This window comes from Sinocyclocheilus anshuiensis, unplaced genomic scaffold, assembly GCF_001515605.1.
Source record: "Sinocyclocheilus anshuiensis isolate Anshui unplaced genomic scaffold, SAMN03320099.WGS_v1.1 scaffold183, whole genome shotgun sequence".
NCBI classification, from domain to species: domain Eukaryota; kingdom Metazoa; phylum Chordata; class Actinopteri; order Cypriniformes; family Cyprinidae; genus Sinocyclocheilus; species Sinocyclocheilus anshuiensis.
In genome coordinates this window covers 52,699-70,942 of record NW_015548309.1, presented here as the reverse complement: position 1 = coordinate 70,942, position 18,244 = coordinate 52,699, and the positions used below count along the sequence as shown (strand labels likewise).

Sequence of the window (18,244 nt, the reverse complement as noted above, 5' to 3'; positions counted from 1 at the left end):
ACTTAGTAACTAAAATAAAAAGAATGCATAAAACACAACAAATAAGATCTGTATTTAATGCAAAATCCAGACAGAAATAGTCAGGGCGTTGGAGGAGGACGTTGATGAACTGAACTCACTACGCTGCAGAGGACAAAGGAAGTGCTTGTTTTAGCTGCTGCTAATCACACCACTCATAATGAGAAAGGTTGTGGGTTTACAGCCTTCTCCATTGGGACACCGCCCAAATTCAATCAGGATCTTTCAGTTTTTAACATCAAGAAAAAGGTAGGAGCATCATCAACAGTAGAGCTACTACAGTCTAAATAACATCAATATATATATCACCTCAGACAGATCATGCATCTAAAAGTCATTACACACCAGAAATGAACTGTATTCATGAAAATGTGAGATCCACGGCATCATTTCACAGCTGAATTTCCTGTCACAGCAAACATGCAGTCACATTAATCAAATTGTTGACTGTTATGAGCAAATCTTCCCACACGCACAACATTGAGACAAATGAGGCAAAATATTGTGTCATCAATAATGTCATCGTTGAATTACCTTAAAAGAGACTCTGAAGCATTTCTCGGGAAGCTTGAAAGATTCATTTACCTCACTAATCAGTCTTTCAACTTTTCGCATTTTCCCACTTAAAAGTTCAATAATAAAATTAGCATTTTCTCATTTTTCTGGAATAAGACAGGTTGGCTGGTGGTGTGGAGATCCTGCGCTAAACCAGCAGCCATGTGCTATGCAGAAAAAAGGTAGAATGCATTCCAGACAATCACCCGAGCTTTATCTCATCTCAGTCCTATTAGAGAGCAAATGGGATGAAAAACTGCCCTCTATCTGCATTGTGCGCTCATACGGGCGAACCTCAAAACTAATCTACAGCTTATTGTTTTAGACTCACACCGCATTCTGCTCAAATCAAAGCAATATCATATATCAGGGGCGTTTGTAGCCTCTGGAATATCAATAAGGGCGCCCTATCTGTTTTCATTACCCTGATACGCATTCATTACCACGTGAATTTAAAGTCTAAGACGTGTGGCATTAAATATTCAAAGTCAGAACCTCGCTGTTCAAAAACCATTTCAGAAGATCCTGTGGGATCTTTTATTGTTGACCGTTCCTTCTGCATTTAATGAGGCCCCTCTGAAACACTGAAAGCCAATGAGCCGATTTTACACCATGGGACTAAGAGTAAACGTGAAAGTGCTTTGATAAAGAGAAAGAGAGGAAGTGAGGGCATGGTTTCCTTTCCGCTCTACTCTTCCTCCTCATCCTCCTTTTTCTCCCTCTGTTTGCATTCCCATGCGCTCGTGGCCGTCTGGAGGATTTGTAATCTCTCCCTGTCGCCCCTCTTGTGCACCTCATGATTACCAGCAAGAAAAGCCGGAGACATGGGCAGAGAGGCCATGATAAAGAGCCCAGATGTGCTGTGGGGTTGGCATCTGTGCACAGAGTCTGGGCTGGTAAGATTACCCTTGTATTATTGTCTGGAAACGGGTGAAGGAGAGCTGCAAAAATAATTCCCATTTATCATAATATGGATAAAAAGGAACATTTAAAGATAGCTTTGTATATTATACAGAACAGATCATGAGTTTAAGTGTGATAATTCCCACGTTCACGTGTACGTTTTGAATATGGATATTTTTCTTACAGAAACGCATCGATTCGCTACAGGAGGCCTTTGTTCACCCCCCGGAGCCGTGTGGGACACTTTTTTTTAATACATGGGCTCTTTTTATTTAACTTCTTTTGGACTGAAGCAATGCAACACCCGCTGACTGCAATGATAGAGCTTGAAAGATCAAAGACAATTTTTAATATAACGCAGACTGGATTTGTCTGAAAGAAGAAAGTCATATACACCTAGGATGCTTTGGGGGTGAGTAAAACGCAGCCTAATTTTCATTTTTGGGTGAACTAACCCTTTAATAGATTACATTATTAGGCTACTTTGACCATCGCCCACTATAGATCAACTAACATAGGTGAGAATCAAGATATTTCATGATATAGTTAATGCGTTTGGGAATGTTTTGAATAAAAAAAAACAAAAAAAAAAACAACAACATAAGAACATAAGTGCTATTGTGGCTGCTGTGTCACATGACGACCCCACCCTTAAACTTATTTTAGTTATTTTCCAAGGAAACATTTCTAATTTTCAATTATATTTTTAAATCTCTATTTTTACATTATATTCTATTTCAATTAACAAAAAAAATGAATAGCTTTAGTTAACCATGAGTCACACTGATTTAACTTTTTTGGAAATGCACAGCCTACAGGGTCTGTACTTTACAGTTTTATTATAACATAACACTAAAGACCAATCTCTGTAATTTTCTTACATTACAAAAATATGTTTTCCAAGATGAGTAGGAACTTTGAGTTTCTAGCATTCAAGATTTAAGCTGAACTACACTTTAATCTAGACTCTGGATATATATATCAATATACTTACAAAACTATTTTGTATTATAAGTTTCAAGACCTGGTTTTGTACCACCTCAGAGCCCCTGTTGCATTTTTGCTTGGACTTCAGGCAGATTCACACAATGAGAATCAGTTCTCACCTTCAGCACCATCATTACCGCTTGCTGGAGTCTCAGACGATGCACAACACAGAGGTCATAAATGGCTGACATGGCCAGAACAGTCACTCCCTGCTCCTTCCATAGCAAGGCAGCCGCAGTAGCACCCAAACTCCCAGACAGCCACAGCACTTTCCGCCATACAACCCCGCTCGAGTGCACTGCGTTGGCCCTCAGAAGGCAGTACTGGGCATAAGAGATCAAGGACAACAAGAAGCAAAAAGCTGCACCCACATCTGCTCGTCCCACCACCCCAGCTACTGCTTCAGTGTGTATGGGATGAGAGGCGAAGAGCAGACCCGCCAATAGGGTCCATGGTCCTCCACCCAGCAGGGGGTGACAGAATGCAGTGAAGAGTGCAGTGACGCAGCAGTGCAGGCCCACGTTGACCAGGTGGTAGCCCCAGGGGTCCAAGCTGCCCAGGGCATAGTTGAGGCGGAAAGAGAGGGTGCAGAGGGGGCGGAAAGACTTGTGGCTGCCGCTGTGGGTGAGCAGAGTGCCCCAGAAGTCATCGTACAGAATGTTCGTCCATGGAGTGTCCGGTAGGAGGTCTTGGTTGGTTTTGATTGCTCGGCTAAAGAAGATGGAAAGCGAAAAGAAAAAAGACGTAGCATAATAAATGAGTGCCATATTGCATGAAAAAAACATTTAGAAAAAACATTAACACTAAAAGTGGCACTAAATGACATTTCTTTGTTTATAAACTAAATTTATTCATTGACGATTTTTAATTGATTGACAGTCCTAGTTTTGACAATAATTATTGGAGGATGCCATTATATCCAGCATCAAATATAATCTTAGCATTTTAAAGACACAATCTCACCCAATTAATGTGCTTAACACACATTCTTCATAAACAGTAACATGAAAGGCTTCTTCTAATATTTTATTTAAACTGTAAGACTTGAAGATCTTCTGAGATACGGACAATACAAGCAGTGTATTAACATACAGACATCTGTTTCCACATCTCATTGAGAGAAGATGCGGGAAAACTCCTTTCTCACATTTGTTCCTTTTCTTCCCCTAACCCATCCTTCCCTTCACTCAGCTCACTCAGAATGGTCAATAGCATAATATAATGTTCTACATGAATGCAAGTGATATTCACAGTCATGTTTGGCATTATTTAAATCAGGTGAGATTCTAGATTTCTGGCTAACTGCTTGACTTTAGTTAAGTTGTTATGCAGTTGCATTAACTATGGGTGGCTAGACAAAATACTATTGGGTACTAAGCAAGCATGGTTTGGCATACTTCATAGTACTAGCCATAACCTCTTGTTATTGTGTCACAGCTTTATTCAAGTTGTTATATGGTTAGATTAACTATCGGGGGCTAGATAAAAATACTATTGAAGTATTAGCAAGCATTGGGCGGCATAATTCATAGTGCTAGCCATAACTTCTGATTATTGTTTGAACTTTCACTAAGTTGTTACATAGGTGACTGTAGGGGGCTAAACAGAACAATGCACTTGTTCACGTTAAAGAATGACAAGCATGAATCGGTCTATTAAATAGCAGTCACAACCTCAGAGTTTGTGATCGTGAGGTCCGCGTAAATTGGCCGATGTGAGACACTCTGAGCGACATAGATTCCTAATGAACGCGCAAATATAAAGAGTTAACTAGAATAATCAAATGTCAGAAGAAGAATTAGAAATGACCAATTTGCATTTCAATCTAAATTCAAGGTCATAATAAAATGGAGTCCGATTAGAATTTATATTAAATTAAATTACTTTGCACACCGAAAACCTTCAGCCACCATTGGATACCTTCACTGGGCCAATTGAGTGGACCTTACAAAACATCACTTGGATTCCAAGAGTAATAAATAAAATAAAAAAACAATTTATACATGCACAATACATGCACACGTACGTGTGTGTGTGTGTGTGTGTGTGTATATATGTATGCATGTATGTAAATTATATATATATATATATATATATATATATATATATACACACACACACTGTATATATAAAATTAATATTATACATTAATACATCCTAATGGCATCCTAATACAGCTTTTCTGTAATAAGGACTGTAAATAATAACAGCGCTGTCTGATTGTATTTAACAGTGTTTTAAATAAAGCCATCACTAGTACAACTAGTACAACAGACAGTAGAGTGAAAAATTGAAGGGGGTCTGAATACTTTCCGTACCTACTGTATGTGCTTTCTTAATGTATGCACCAGTTTAATGTATTTTTTTCATTTGTGATTGGCAATGGAGTGGGAGTGGAGCTGATTTGAATATTTAAATTAAAATGATCTCCAAAGGGCGAGATTGAAAGCCAAGGCCACAGGGGAATGAACACGGGCACATTTATTTTATCTCAGAGTACAAAAGAATGAAAAGTGAGGCGAACGAGACTCTATATATCCTTGAAATAAAATAAAACAAAAGAAAGTCAGAGGGGAGATCTTACAGTAGCTAGAAGGCAGTGATATGGAATTCAATAAACATTCAACAAAAATACATCTTAAAAAAATAAATACCCCCCCACCCAAAAAAAAGAGAACGAAAGAATAGTACTTTTTTCAGTTTGTATTTCAGTGGTAGTTAATACATCAAGCCTTCATTACAAGTGGTGCAGTTTCCTGTGACCCATATCTCTGTCTATAGAGCTCTCTGTGACTCCATGAGAAAGCCTGCACTTGTTTTCGACTCAGGAAACACAATGCTGGGAAAGTGAAGAGATCGACAGCCTCCATCACGCTATGTATGAACCCTGCAGTGAGGTGACGGTTTAGTACCCTGATCATCACACACCATCAGACGCCACATATCACAAACGTTACTTCACATATTGGCATTTTCGTTATTGTATTGACATTCTATTGAGTCTATTCAAGTGCCAAATAAAGAAAATACAATAAAAAATACATGATATATACACTTCTATAATATATAAAACATAACAAACAAATTAAATAAATAAAATAAATCTTCTTGCTTTAACAATAAAAAGCCGTAATTATATTAAAAGTCTAAATTATATTAGATTACACTACATTAGATGAATCTCCGTAGCCCTTTGTGCATTTCTAGACAGTAGATCCTGAAAGTTTTAGAAATGGACCAGAGTGTTTGCAAACATGTGTACATTATTAACACTTATCTGGATTTATGTAGGTGCTTATGTCATGCATATTTGATTATGAGGTAATCTTGTTCTAATTGGGCCACGGCAAATCAGATTACTGTGAATATTGCGTGGTCCATTATAAGCAGCTTTACTCTGAGGTCATGGCTGAAGGTATTAGCAAATACCATGTACTGCTCTAAAAACTATTACAAACACACTCAGAAGCAGTGATGTAGACAGACAAACAAACGTACCCCTGTGTGTTTATATTTTGTGTGGTCCAATCAACTTTATATAACCCAAGATGCTCATCGGTAGACAGCTGTGACACTGTCCACTTGAGTGTCTCCAAAATATTTAAGTTTTATAGCGAAGCTCTACGTCTCCACTTACCATTCCTTATTTGACCCAAATATAAACAATGCCTGAGAAAACTGGTTGTTTTGAATAACAGTAATGAGGCTGAGTTATGAGTTTTATCTGTGGACCTTGAGGAGGAAACGCAGCCGTGACGGCCTGTAAATTTACGTTTTCCTAAAATCTAAAATATGTCATTTGTCTCCTCGAGGGACTGGAAAAATGCAGGCCTATCTTGGAGAATCTATCCCTTCTCAGTGGCAATACACTTTACACCACATACATTTAAAGTTTTCAGCTTCCAGTGGTTATAATCTCTATAAATCACTTGTGAGTCGCCTTACAAAGCCTCTCAGTCACTGAGAGTTCAGAAGGTTAATGCAGCTGACTGTGAGGGCGGCTTGATGTGAAATCATTAGTCATTTCCAACGTAGCCTGTGCTATGAAAGTAATTAGATTAAACGTGCAGTTGAGGGTATAAGGAAAAGTTATGTTGTACATTGTTCATAAGCAGTCAGTATATATTGTACATATTCTCAAAATAAAATAGTCAGTGGGTTGCCAAAACAACTAATCGGCCCTATATAATTAGACTAGCTTCAGTTGGCACTTTGATTAAATGTAAACATTTCAGGTAAAATAATAAAATGCATAAATATTTTTATTGATTTAATATAATAATAATGATAGCAACAATAACAATAATAGTTTTCATTAATAAACAAACGTGTTTGCATGAAATTGTTATAATCACAAATAAAATTGATGCATTATTATTATTAATATTATATTTTTATTTATGTTTATTTGTATCAACATTACTTTATTACAAATAAAATTATAATTTTTATTAATAATAATCATAATAATAATTTTTTAAAAGATAGTATTCTACCATCTGTCAAACAGCTAAAGTACAGCACATTAAAGCAGATGTGACCAAAAAAAAAAAAAAAAAAAACTCATTTTGGCAGATTAGTGCAGAGTATTGGAGTGGGACGGAGCGGTTTTGCATCCCTGCACAGGGGAACATGGCTGTGGTGTTAATCTGACGTTAACAGGATTACGGGCATATCATAGAGCCAGAGTATTTTAGAGGCACAGCTGGAGGACAAGGTCTTAATCACTTTAAATCTGTCCCAACAGAGATGTGTGCAACCCTTGTGTTTGTCGTTTTAACAAACTCAGTAATGAAAAGCAATCAGCTGGTTGACCATCTTAGAAAATGAATGAACTAAAATGTTACTCATCTTAATATGAAGCAATAACTGTAAATACTGGTGAACTGGTGTAAATACAGTCTTTACAACCCCTTACTGGCAAGTACTCATAAACTTTCTACAGAAAACAATTCTGGGGAAAATTGGCATCAAAAACACACTCATAAACGTCACTGCATTTACAAATGCTGGACCACTATGATGGATTGGTTTCATTTAATTCATACTGGCAAGAGTCCCCCTATTTCTTTAAAGAAACCAAGTGTAAAAACATCCATTAGGCCATAAAGCAAAAGTATAAGATGTTATAATGTAGTATGTGAAGCATCTCCTCAAAAGAGAATGACAACACAAAATAAGTAGTAAAAAATCTAAAATGCTTGGTAATATAATCGCTAGAACATTAATTTAACTAATCACTTCACTGCATTCACTAAAAACTATATGATTTCTCAAGGTGTCACTGATACCTCAGGTTTTTATAATGGTTTGAACCCACATCCACCACCCAGTCTATATTTCAGTTGTTGAGGAGACATCAGTGTTGTGTTATGGTACACAGCATCTGATATACATCATAAACTCACTACAGCAGAAATGCCTGATCCTTTCTCCCATATGGCTTCTGGCTATAACATCACCACCAAATCACTGTGCGCTCCACTTTTAATCAGCAACAATATCTCATGTCATCCATCTGAAAGGCTAAGTATGCAACCTATCCATCACCAGTCAAAAAAAATGGCGTATGTTTAAATGCTTGAAATTAGGTTTGTATACAATATAAAGTGTCTACATAATAATTTATTTGCAAGAAGAATCGTTAAAGAAGCCTTTGATTGTTTGGTCACAACAATGTAAATTCAAAGGAATTTTTTCATTATTAATGATTTTAATAGGCAGTGCACTGCACAGTTAAAGGGCAGTGCCACCATTCATCAACACACATTCACGTTAAAGGCATCTATAGGGGTCATGCAGTGAACACAAGCAAAAAACTGAAGTAAAGAGGCAGTGATCAAAGCCACTAGGCACTGACAGCTGGCCAGATGTTAAAGCCAACTCTGGTATGAGCATTTAACTAGGCCAAGATCTTGATTAAGATTTAGTCCTCTTGTCCACTGGAACCCATTCATGAGCGCAAAAAACAGCCAATCGGATCACAAAGTTTTTTTCCCAGCCATCAAAGATATCATATACCTAAATACAAAGATAAATAGATACAAGGATAAATAATAAATAGAAAAATAGAATATCAAACAGACAAATAATAAAAACAATAGAAAAATAGATTCAAATAGAAAAAAAGAAATCAACTAACTGAAATAAATAACTTTTATCCTATAGGGAACAGAAAAGTTCCCCTAATTGAAGCATCAGTATATCTATTCTGCTTTGGAGAGAAAAATACACATTGCTCACATTCAAACTCAAAGAGACAGCAACTGCAGACAAAGAAAGAGAAAAAAAAAAAAACGTGTGAGGCACTGATGGCCCTCTTACAAACAGCACTGACTCACAATCATTTTAATGATCATCACTTTGACAATTGATCTGAGAGCTTCCTCACTACAGCAGAACCGACACTCATCTCCAGCACGAGCCATCTGGGCTAATCCCAGAGCGATGTCATGCTAATGGAATAGCCATTTCTCTCAGCACTAAGAAGTCTTTGTTAGCTCAATGGTGGATGATGTCCATAAGAAGCCCAGTGGCAGAGGTAGCCACAGAGAGAACCGCAGTTAAAGGAAGTCAATGCCTTATAAAACTGACTGCAGTCCAGTCAATCAGACACATCGCCTGGCTGTACTGAGGATTTAAAATGGAGTATCTCACATCTTAAAAGCTCTGACACTTAAATAAATCAGGCCTAATTGAGTAACTAAGTAATTAAATAGCTGAGAGCAGGTATGTTTTATATACTCTTAAAACTTCCAGAAAGTACTGCCACTGAGATGAATAAGAATGCTTGATTCCTCCAGATAGTACAGACATCCTTGATAATATAAATGTAATGTAATATTATTTATTTATTTTTTACAATTTATTGTTATATATTAAGAGGGACATAAAAAAAATACTTTACAGCTTCTGCAAACCTGCTACTGTAAAAGCCATAAAAAGCCCTGATTTCCTCACTTCCAATATAGACCCTGCAAAATCTCACCGTCTGAATGCTGTGATGGATGTGGAGCTGCACATCTGGAAAAGTGTGAGCTTGAAGTGTTTCTTGGCCCTCCATTGAGGTGCTTTTAATGAAAATATATATGCAGGCCTTCTCTGCGTATAAAATGTGAATGGAGCACACATGCTCTTGCCAGGCAATGACTGGAGCTTTAACAGTGATAGTTTTCATAACATAAATGGCTTCTATAAAATCCAGTTAAAGCTAGATTTATAGGGCCACCCAACTGGGCACCAGTGCCTGGAACACAAATGCATGTTCAAAATGTACATTACAGGGAAGTAACTAGGCAGTGAAATATTATCAGCTGCATATCCTGATCTGCATCTTATGTTTTCTGGATAGGCAATAATTGAGTCTGAGGAGTTAATCAAAAGCGAATGTCTACATTGTCTACTCCGTGGTGATAAATGATGGCCCTGATTAAATTCTGACAGTGACCGGCTCTCCCACCAACAAACCATGTCTGTCTACTCACTGCCTTATCGTACAAATCAAAATGTAATCTAGAAGAACCACCCCAGTGACTGATGCTAATTTGATGGCACTTGAATTCTGTTGCCTCTAATGATCATAGATGGTTCTACTCCATTCCCCATAATATAATATCTGCAAGCAAATAAACTAGACACCTTTTAATTTTTTTTGCCATTTTCACAATTACTTTAATTAGCTGGTGCCAAGTTTAGTTTATTTCACTCTTAAAATAATTAAATAAATAGATAGATAAAGTAAAGGCTTGTGCATGTTACATTTTTACAATAACTTTAAGTAGCTTGTCCCAAATAAATAAATAAATATATAAATAAATACATAAAACCAAGTAAGTTCTGCAAGCATGTAAACTAGACCCTATTAACTTTATTTACTATTCTTTTCTTTATTTTTTGCTATTTTTATAATTACTTTTACAGGTCCCAAGTTTTCAGTTCCCAAAAAGATCATAGTTATCCTATAAGACTAAACGCACGTGTAACCTGCTTCGTACAACTTTTGCACATACTAAATACTATTTGGTTTCATCTCTAGATTTAATCTAGTGCAGTGACATTCATATAATAAGAGTCTAAATACTTTTTGTCCCACGTTAAAGTTATTTTTACTCTAGTAAAATTATTAATCTGTCTTTCTGAATCTTACTCTTATATTGCATCACTATGATATATGTCTGGTGTTATCAGGAGGAGCAAGGTAAGCTGGTAATCTGGATGTCACAGTGACCTAAAAAGCTCCCACCTGCTAGAGGAAAAGACAGCTGAATGTATTCAGACTCCAGTGGGGGATGAGAGTTAAAGTGAAGTGTACAGATCCATAAATGAAGAACTTTCATTGTCAGACTGGCCCAGACTAGTCATTAAAGACACAAAACTCACAAGAAGGGAATAAAACAGAGAATGGAGGGCAGAAAGAGAAAAGCCTAGACCTATTCATCACATTCTATTCTTCATCAGTGTTCATCATCCATTCCTCTCTGACCTCTCTTTCTCTTTTTGTAACAGTTTTCAGGACATCCACTAATTGGCTAGCAACCAGCTGTGTCCCGAAACAACCTTTTCCTCTAAAAAACCACACAGGCCTACAGAACAGCAAACACTTCTATGGCTTACGCATGTTACAAATCTGCCATGGTTTGAATTAGATCTTGTGTAATATTCCACTCATCTGCCACTTATTCCCATATTAAACACCAGAGTGAATCTTCACTGAGCGAGGCAAACATCAATTCAGAACATTTAATGCCGTAAGCCAATATGTCTGAGGTGAGTGGACTTGACGGCTAATCAGAATCCACTCGACTTGGAATGGAAAAAAACTGCAGCTTGTCAACTCCTTGCATTTGACCTACAGTACTTTCAGCTTTTTATTAAATGAAATTGCTACTTTTATCTAATTTTATTTTTATTTTTTCAGATTTAGAGGTGCCCACTTTTAAATCAATGAATTCCTGATGGATAAAATTAGCTGCATTTATCACCACATTGAACACTGTTTTACTTAGAAATGTCAAAGCTTTTTATTAAATGAAATTGCTACTTTTATCTAATTTTATTTTAATTTTTTCAGATTTAGAGGTGCCCACTTTTAAATCAATTAATTCCTGATGGATAAAATTAGCTGCATTTATCACCACATTGAACACTGTTTTACTTAGAAATGTCACATTACGGATGTAAAATGGACTGTGAACAGCAATCCACATTCACTTTGAGTTGGCAAGAGAGGAATGAAGATAATGACTAAAATGAGGAGGAAACGAGAAAGACCGAAAGAAAGATGAATAAAAAGTGAGAAGAGATTATATGCTGGCGAAACATTTTGCTGGATCATAGTGATTTAACTTGTGTACTGTGAATTTTGCTCCATATCGAGTGGTAGAGATGTCCATTTCATCAAAAACTGACAGATGATGTCTGAGAATGGCCATGAGTGTCATATCGGAGAGCGATTCAGAGCTCACACACTCCAAGGCAGATAAACACAGCAGGCAGGAGTTTGTCTAAATCCCACTCTGAAATATGGTTTCTTTCCGTTTATTGAAATCAAGCAAGGCCAGATAAAACACAAACTCCAGGACCTGATGGTGTGATGTTACTAGAGCCAGACACCGCATGAGGAATAATACTATCTGTGAGCCAGATAACAGAAAAACAGCATTGAAGAATAAGCAAGGGGTCCTTTTTCAGCTCATGGTTTGAAAAATACTTCTCAAATCCAGTTAAAATCGAATGGAACGTAAACATTACATTCTCATCATTTATGAAAACTAGATTTGAAAAATTTGTCAATTTAGAAAGAATCATCATCAAAATCATGAACATATTACCAACCAATCAAATCAGAGGTCATTTACATACATTTATAGCATGGTCGCTAAAACAGACAGAAAGTAGAAAATGGACATGTAAAACACAAACACATTATATACATACATAATAAAATGCTACAAAAACTCCTCACAGTCTGTCTGACATTTCTCATTTCTCAAAAGCGCGCACACAAACCCTCCGCACCTGAACAATAAATTAATGGTTTCATCTGACCGGTAATGGCATTGCATAGCAATGAGAGTGCTGCAGACAGTGTACCTAAACAAGTCCTCATATCACTGCAATCTCTTTACACAGCAGGCGAAACGCTCTATGCGCCTCTTATCTAGGGGAAACAGGAAAAGCAAACAGATTGCTTCCGGACTAGTGATGAATTACAGACCCTAAAAGATTTGAATAGGAATGAAATATGACCCGAATGTGGTTACTAATGATGCCCTATCGCTCAGAGCAGAATAAAAGCAAAAACACAAAGCAAAAGACAAGCCCCCTCCCTACATACACAGCATATCATTAAGATAATGTAGGTTGAGTGATGTAGTACAGGTCATACGTATAAAACGATGAAGTTGCAGCTCTCCCTCAGGGAAGGTTACTTGGATATGGGAATTTTTAGACGCTTTCTTTGTTCTTCAGAAATCAAATCCTCAATTCGGAGTGTCCATATCACAAAAAAAGATACATTTCTCTAAATGTTCACAATATTCCTCCACAGTTACATCCTAAAAAATACTGAGGGTATATAATGGGAAACGCATTAATGGCTCAGCGCTGGTGGGTTACAGGTGTGAGAAATACAGCAGAGGGCCTCTTAAAACTATAAAATTTCCTTCTCGTCTTGTTTGCTTTGCTTTTTACAAAGTGAGAGGCTATAAAAACATCCCCTCAAATTAGGAATTCAAAAACGACATGCCTTTTGAAGCAGCAGTAATTACCTAGAAATGCATTTGAGCTTAAGAGTGTGGAGAATTTGGTTGAATAGACTAGACGCGATGATGGACTTTGCCGTCACGCTCTGTGACACGGCCTAATGAATCTCTATTGAACTCATAAAGCAGCGGGGCATGGAGATGTGACATTTCACGTAATTTATCAAATCCATCCAGGAAAGCTAAATTAGAGGCTCTCCATTAGGTTGCAGGTAGCTTTGGCAGTATGCACATGAATAATGTCAAGCACAGAGAACCATTAGCACAGACAAAGCTGGAAAAAAAGGGAAACCTCTAGCACAGACTTCATGAAAAATTGAACATTGTTTGATTTATAACTGGCCATACATGCAGATTTTATTTCCTTGTATTTATTTATTTAGCAGCTTGATTTTTTTTTTGTACATAAAAAGCAAATGTACTATACTGAGGAAATGAAAAACAATCTGAACCATTTTTTTGTTTCTTACCACAAATAAAGCTGACAAAAACTGAAAAACTCTAGCACAGACTTCAACTGCACATACATTACAAAAAAATTGTTTTTGGCAGCTTGATTTTTGTGCACATAAACTAAACTACTGAGGAAATTAAGAACAATTAAAACATTTTTGTTGTTTATTAGCACAGATAAAGCATTCAAAATTTGAACAACTCTAGCACAGACCTTTTCATGAAAAATAATTTACTTGCTGGAACACTGTCAAGAAATGTTTATGAATATTTATAAATAGCCATACATGCTTGATATTTTTTTTTTTTTTTGCACAAAATCACCAGAACCACTTTACAAATTAAAAGCAACTTAAACCATTTTGTTTACTATTTGCATACTTAAATGTTTATGCAAGCCATTATTTACAGAGGGTTCCAAAAGTCTGAAACCTCACTGAAAATCTGTGTTTTTCATAATTCATAATCTAATTCAAACCAAGAAAATAAAGTTTTAGGATTTTGACGAATGTAAAACATTGTGGCGTAAAATTTATGAGAAATACATTAGATTCTGCATTATTTCTAGGTCACTAATAACATTTGTGACATGGACCATGACACTGACCATAATTTGTAATGGAAAAACTGTATTAAATTAGACAAATGCAAAACAGAAGCAATTTCACTGGTGGTCTTGAACTGTTTATCTTCTGATGCTCAAAGATCAAAGATCTTTTTATCAATTATTTCAATACAAGAAATAATCAGCAGCGTTTAACGGGGCTTGGGATTTGATTCAGTTGACTCACTCCTTCCTAACAGATGACCAGGAGCACACGGTCCACAGGAACCATGATCACCCCGTGATTAACCTGTCAAGCAGGCCGTCCAATTATCACTGCATGACACCGTGTTGTTGATGGATCCCCTTTATATCCACTCACACAGACACACATTGAGCTCAACAGGATTATGACTGTCATTAATCTCTACCTGAGCAGAAGGCATCAATTCATTAGAGGATTTGTCAGTCAGATGCACAGAACTAACATTGAGAACGGAGGATTTATTTTTGTGTGCTCCCTTAATTCCAAATTGGCACCAGGCTGGTGAGCAAGTGTTTGAAAGAGAAGAGAACCAAGGAAAGAGGAAGACAAAGACAGGAGGAGGCAGAGAGTGCTGATAGCGGGAGCTACCGAAAGATGATACACAATCGTCATCGATCACACAGACAGCAAACAGCTATGAATGCGTGTAATCTGTGGGGGCTTGTGAGGGTTTGAATTTCCCCCAACTGTGGCGAGTTTTTATGCCCACCTATCTCTTTGTGGAGAAGGCAGATGCCAGTGCACTGTGACACCAGTGCAGATAGAGCTCACAAATGTTGGGCTAAAATGTGTGTGGTCCATCAGCCTGAGGTTATCATCATTAATGGAAAATATTATGAAGACAAAAACTAAACTCATAAATATGTACTACAATATAAACAAATAGAATAGAATATAAATGTTTAATCAGTGCCGGATGATCTGATTTAAACAAGAGAGGGGAAGGGATCGTCTGATCCAGTGAAAGCTGCTGACTCATATGACAGTAGTTACAATTTACAGCCAAGTGGACTTTATTGTTGTTGGGAATTAACCCGAAATCTGATTCAGCATTAAGAATAATGTAGTTTTTTATAAACTGTAGACAGATGGTACAACGTGATGCCATTAGAAATGTAAGGACTGAAAACTAAAACAAAATGCCTACTAAAATTAGTAATTTTCAAATAAATATATATAGTGGTACGTAAGTAAATAAGTAACTAAACAAATAAATAAAGTAAATGAAAATAAATAAATGGTGCAGTGTGATCCTATATTAGTAATGTAAAAAATGAAAACTAAAACCAAAGTAATTCTCAAATAAACTAATGAATGATGTAGTAAGCAAATAAATAACTAAAGTGCATAAAAAAATACAGTAAATAAATGAAGTGATGCTTTATTAGTAATGTGATGGATGAAATCTAAAACCAACAGACCACTGAAACAAATTATTTTCAAATAAATAAATATATAGTAAATAAATATAATGATGCAGTGTAACGCTATATTAGTAATGTGAGAAATTAATAAATAAAATAAATAAATTCAAATAAATACAAATAAAAGTGGTAAGTAAATAAGCAACTAAAGTGAATAAATAATTCTGTGTGATGCTACATTAGTAATGTAAGAAAGCAAATAAATGTAAGTAAATAAATTACTGAAGTAAATATTGCAGTGTGGTGCTATATTAGTAATGTAAGGGATGAAGACTAAAACTAATAGCATACTGAAAGTCAGAAAGAAGTCATTTCAAATAAATTAAGTCAATAAATAAAAACTAGTACATAAAAAAAAATAAATAAATTTACAAACCTGCCTCAGTCTGATTTGGGGACCAGAACATACAGACTCTATAAGACACACAAAAAAACATGAGCCATATAAAGGCCACAAACTCTGGGAACTTATGGGAAGACTGAACGGATTACATGTATTCACATACATTCAAAATATTTTCTGGATTTTAACCATCAGCAACCATATTCTGAGGTCTGTTGAACATTAACCTGGATGGGAAGTTATGCCTCAACTCTGCAAGTCCTCAGGACAGATGTTTTCATCATGTGTGAACACTTCATAACTCAATGACCGCTCTGCTGAACACTTTGATCCAGACTTACACCAGTACGACATCTATGAGGGAACGTAAGGGGGTTCTCGTTTCCAAAAGCTACTTCATAGTGGCACTGAGGGGAGCTGTCAGGGTCTAGAGTCCATGCACACAATAAAATTCTGCTTAATGCGATACCATGAAAGACTGAGGCACATATATAGTGGCAAACTACAGAAAGTCTAATTGCATATTCTTCTGCTCCAGCCACTCACGCTTGAATAAAAATAATGTCCTTTTTTTGGTAAAAGAAGCATTTATTTCATGTTTCTTGGTACAAAGGGCCAGATCCCATGGTGGTATATTGATGCCAATGCTAGTCAAGCTCATTAAAGCTCAATAAAAGCAGCATGTTCTTTGTTGCAACACTGGCTACGTTCTTTCATGAAACTCTACCTTCAACTCTGCCTGTAGATGATCCGCCATTGGGAGGCTGGTGTCACTGACATGAGGGGTTTTACCCTGATTGTGGATTCAGACTGTGTTCAAATGTGCAGAGTTGGCTGACCACAGAAGGAGATCCAGTGAAAATCTGCAAGTAATCAGTAGGGCTGCACGATTAATCGCGTGCGATATTTAACGTGCATCTTGTCAGAAAGCCGGTTCTGTAATCAGCGGTATAATATGGTGTAGGATGATCATTCCATTAACATGTTTATTTCTATGATTGAGACATGGATTGGAGAAATACATACTGTAAATTCATTATGTTGACTTGAATTCTTCCCCAGGCCACCAATGACCACATACCTACTTCTAAATGGATAAAAAAAAGACAATTTCAGGAAAACTCTTTGTCCTAAAACCCCAAGAGCTTTAATAAAATAACAATCAAAGGCATGAAAGCATGTCTAGAACAAATGATTTGATATGAGGGGTTTTACCCTGATTGTGGATTCAGACTGTGTTCAAATGTGCAGAGTTGGCTGACCACAGAAGGAGATCCAGTGAAAATCTGCAAGTAATCAAGGCATCAACCCCCAACACACAGCATAACATCGACACAAACTCCCATAGAGTGTGCATAAATCAATAGGGATGGTAGGTTTGAATTAAAAAACTTACATGTGTTCTTCACTGGTGGAATAATACGGCACATTAGGGGTCGAGGGGGAAATGCGGAGCGCTTTAAAATGCAACCATCTTCACTGGCAACAAATCAAACCTTTCAGTCACCCACTTGCTCTGCATCTCGTTCACTTTGCCTCTGGCTCACTATAACCCACTATAACAATTTTAAAATTCATTTTGGTACTTTTGATGAAGCCCATCTGCCTCTCCTTCATAAAATATATAATTTCTGTGATGTACTTCTCTGGGTTGTGTGGTTTAAGCACTCTCTTCAAGCTCCAAAAATCTCGAATTACCCTCTTTAAATCAGTCACTCTTCACTGCCTCGCTCATTTTGTGTCCCACAGCAGTCAGAGCTGAATGACAGCAGTTTGGTTAAAAGAGTTTAAAAAAAAAAAAAGGAGATCCAGTGAAAATCTGCAAGTAATCAAGGCATCAACCCCCAACACACAGCATAACATCGACACAAACTCCCATAGAGTGTGCATAAATCAATAGGGATGGTAGGTTTGAATTAAAAAACTTACATGTGTTCTTCACTGGTGGAATAATACGGCACATTAGGGGTCGAGGGGGAAATGCGGAGCGCTTTAAAATGCAACCATCTTCACTGGCAACAAATCAAACCTTTCAGTTACCCACTTGCTCTGCATCTCGTTCACTTTGCCTCTGGCTCACTATAACCACTCAAAACAATTTTAAAATTCATTTTGGTACTTTTGATGAAGCCCATCTGCCTCTCCTTCATAAAATATATAATTTCTGTGATGTACTTCTCTGGGTTGTGTGGTTTAAGCACTCTCTTA

The 18,244-nt window shown here is 36.8% G+C and overlaps 1 protein-coding gene across 1 annotated transcript in view; it reads right to left on the bottom strand.

The window, feature by feature from the left end:
* LOC107656207 (transmembrane and TPR repeat-containing protein 2-like) overlaps nucleotides 1-18,244 on the bottom strand; it is a 30,707-nt gene that overhangs the window by 8,029 nt on the left and 4,434 nt on the right. Inside the window, exon 2 of the mRNA XM_016443973.1 lies at nucleotides 2,583-3,174. Coding sequence (XP_016299459.1) covers nucleotides 2,583-3,174 — 592 coding nt within the window. The remainder of the gene's footprint in view (nucleotides 1-2,582; nucleotides 3,175-18,244) is intronic.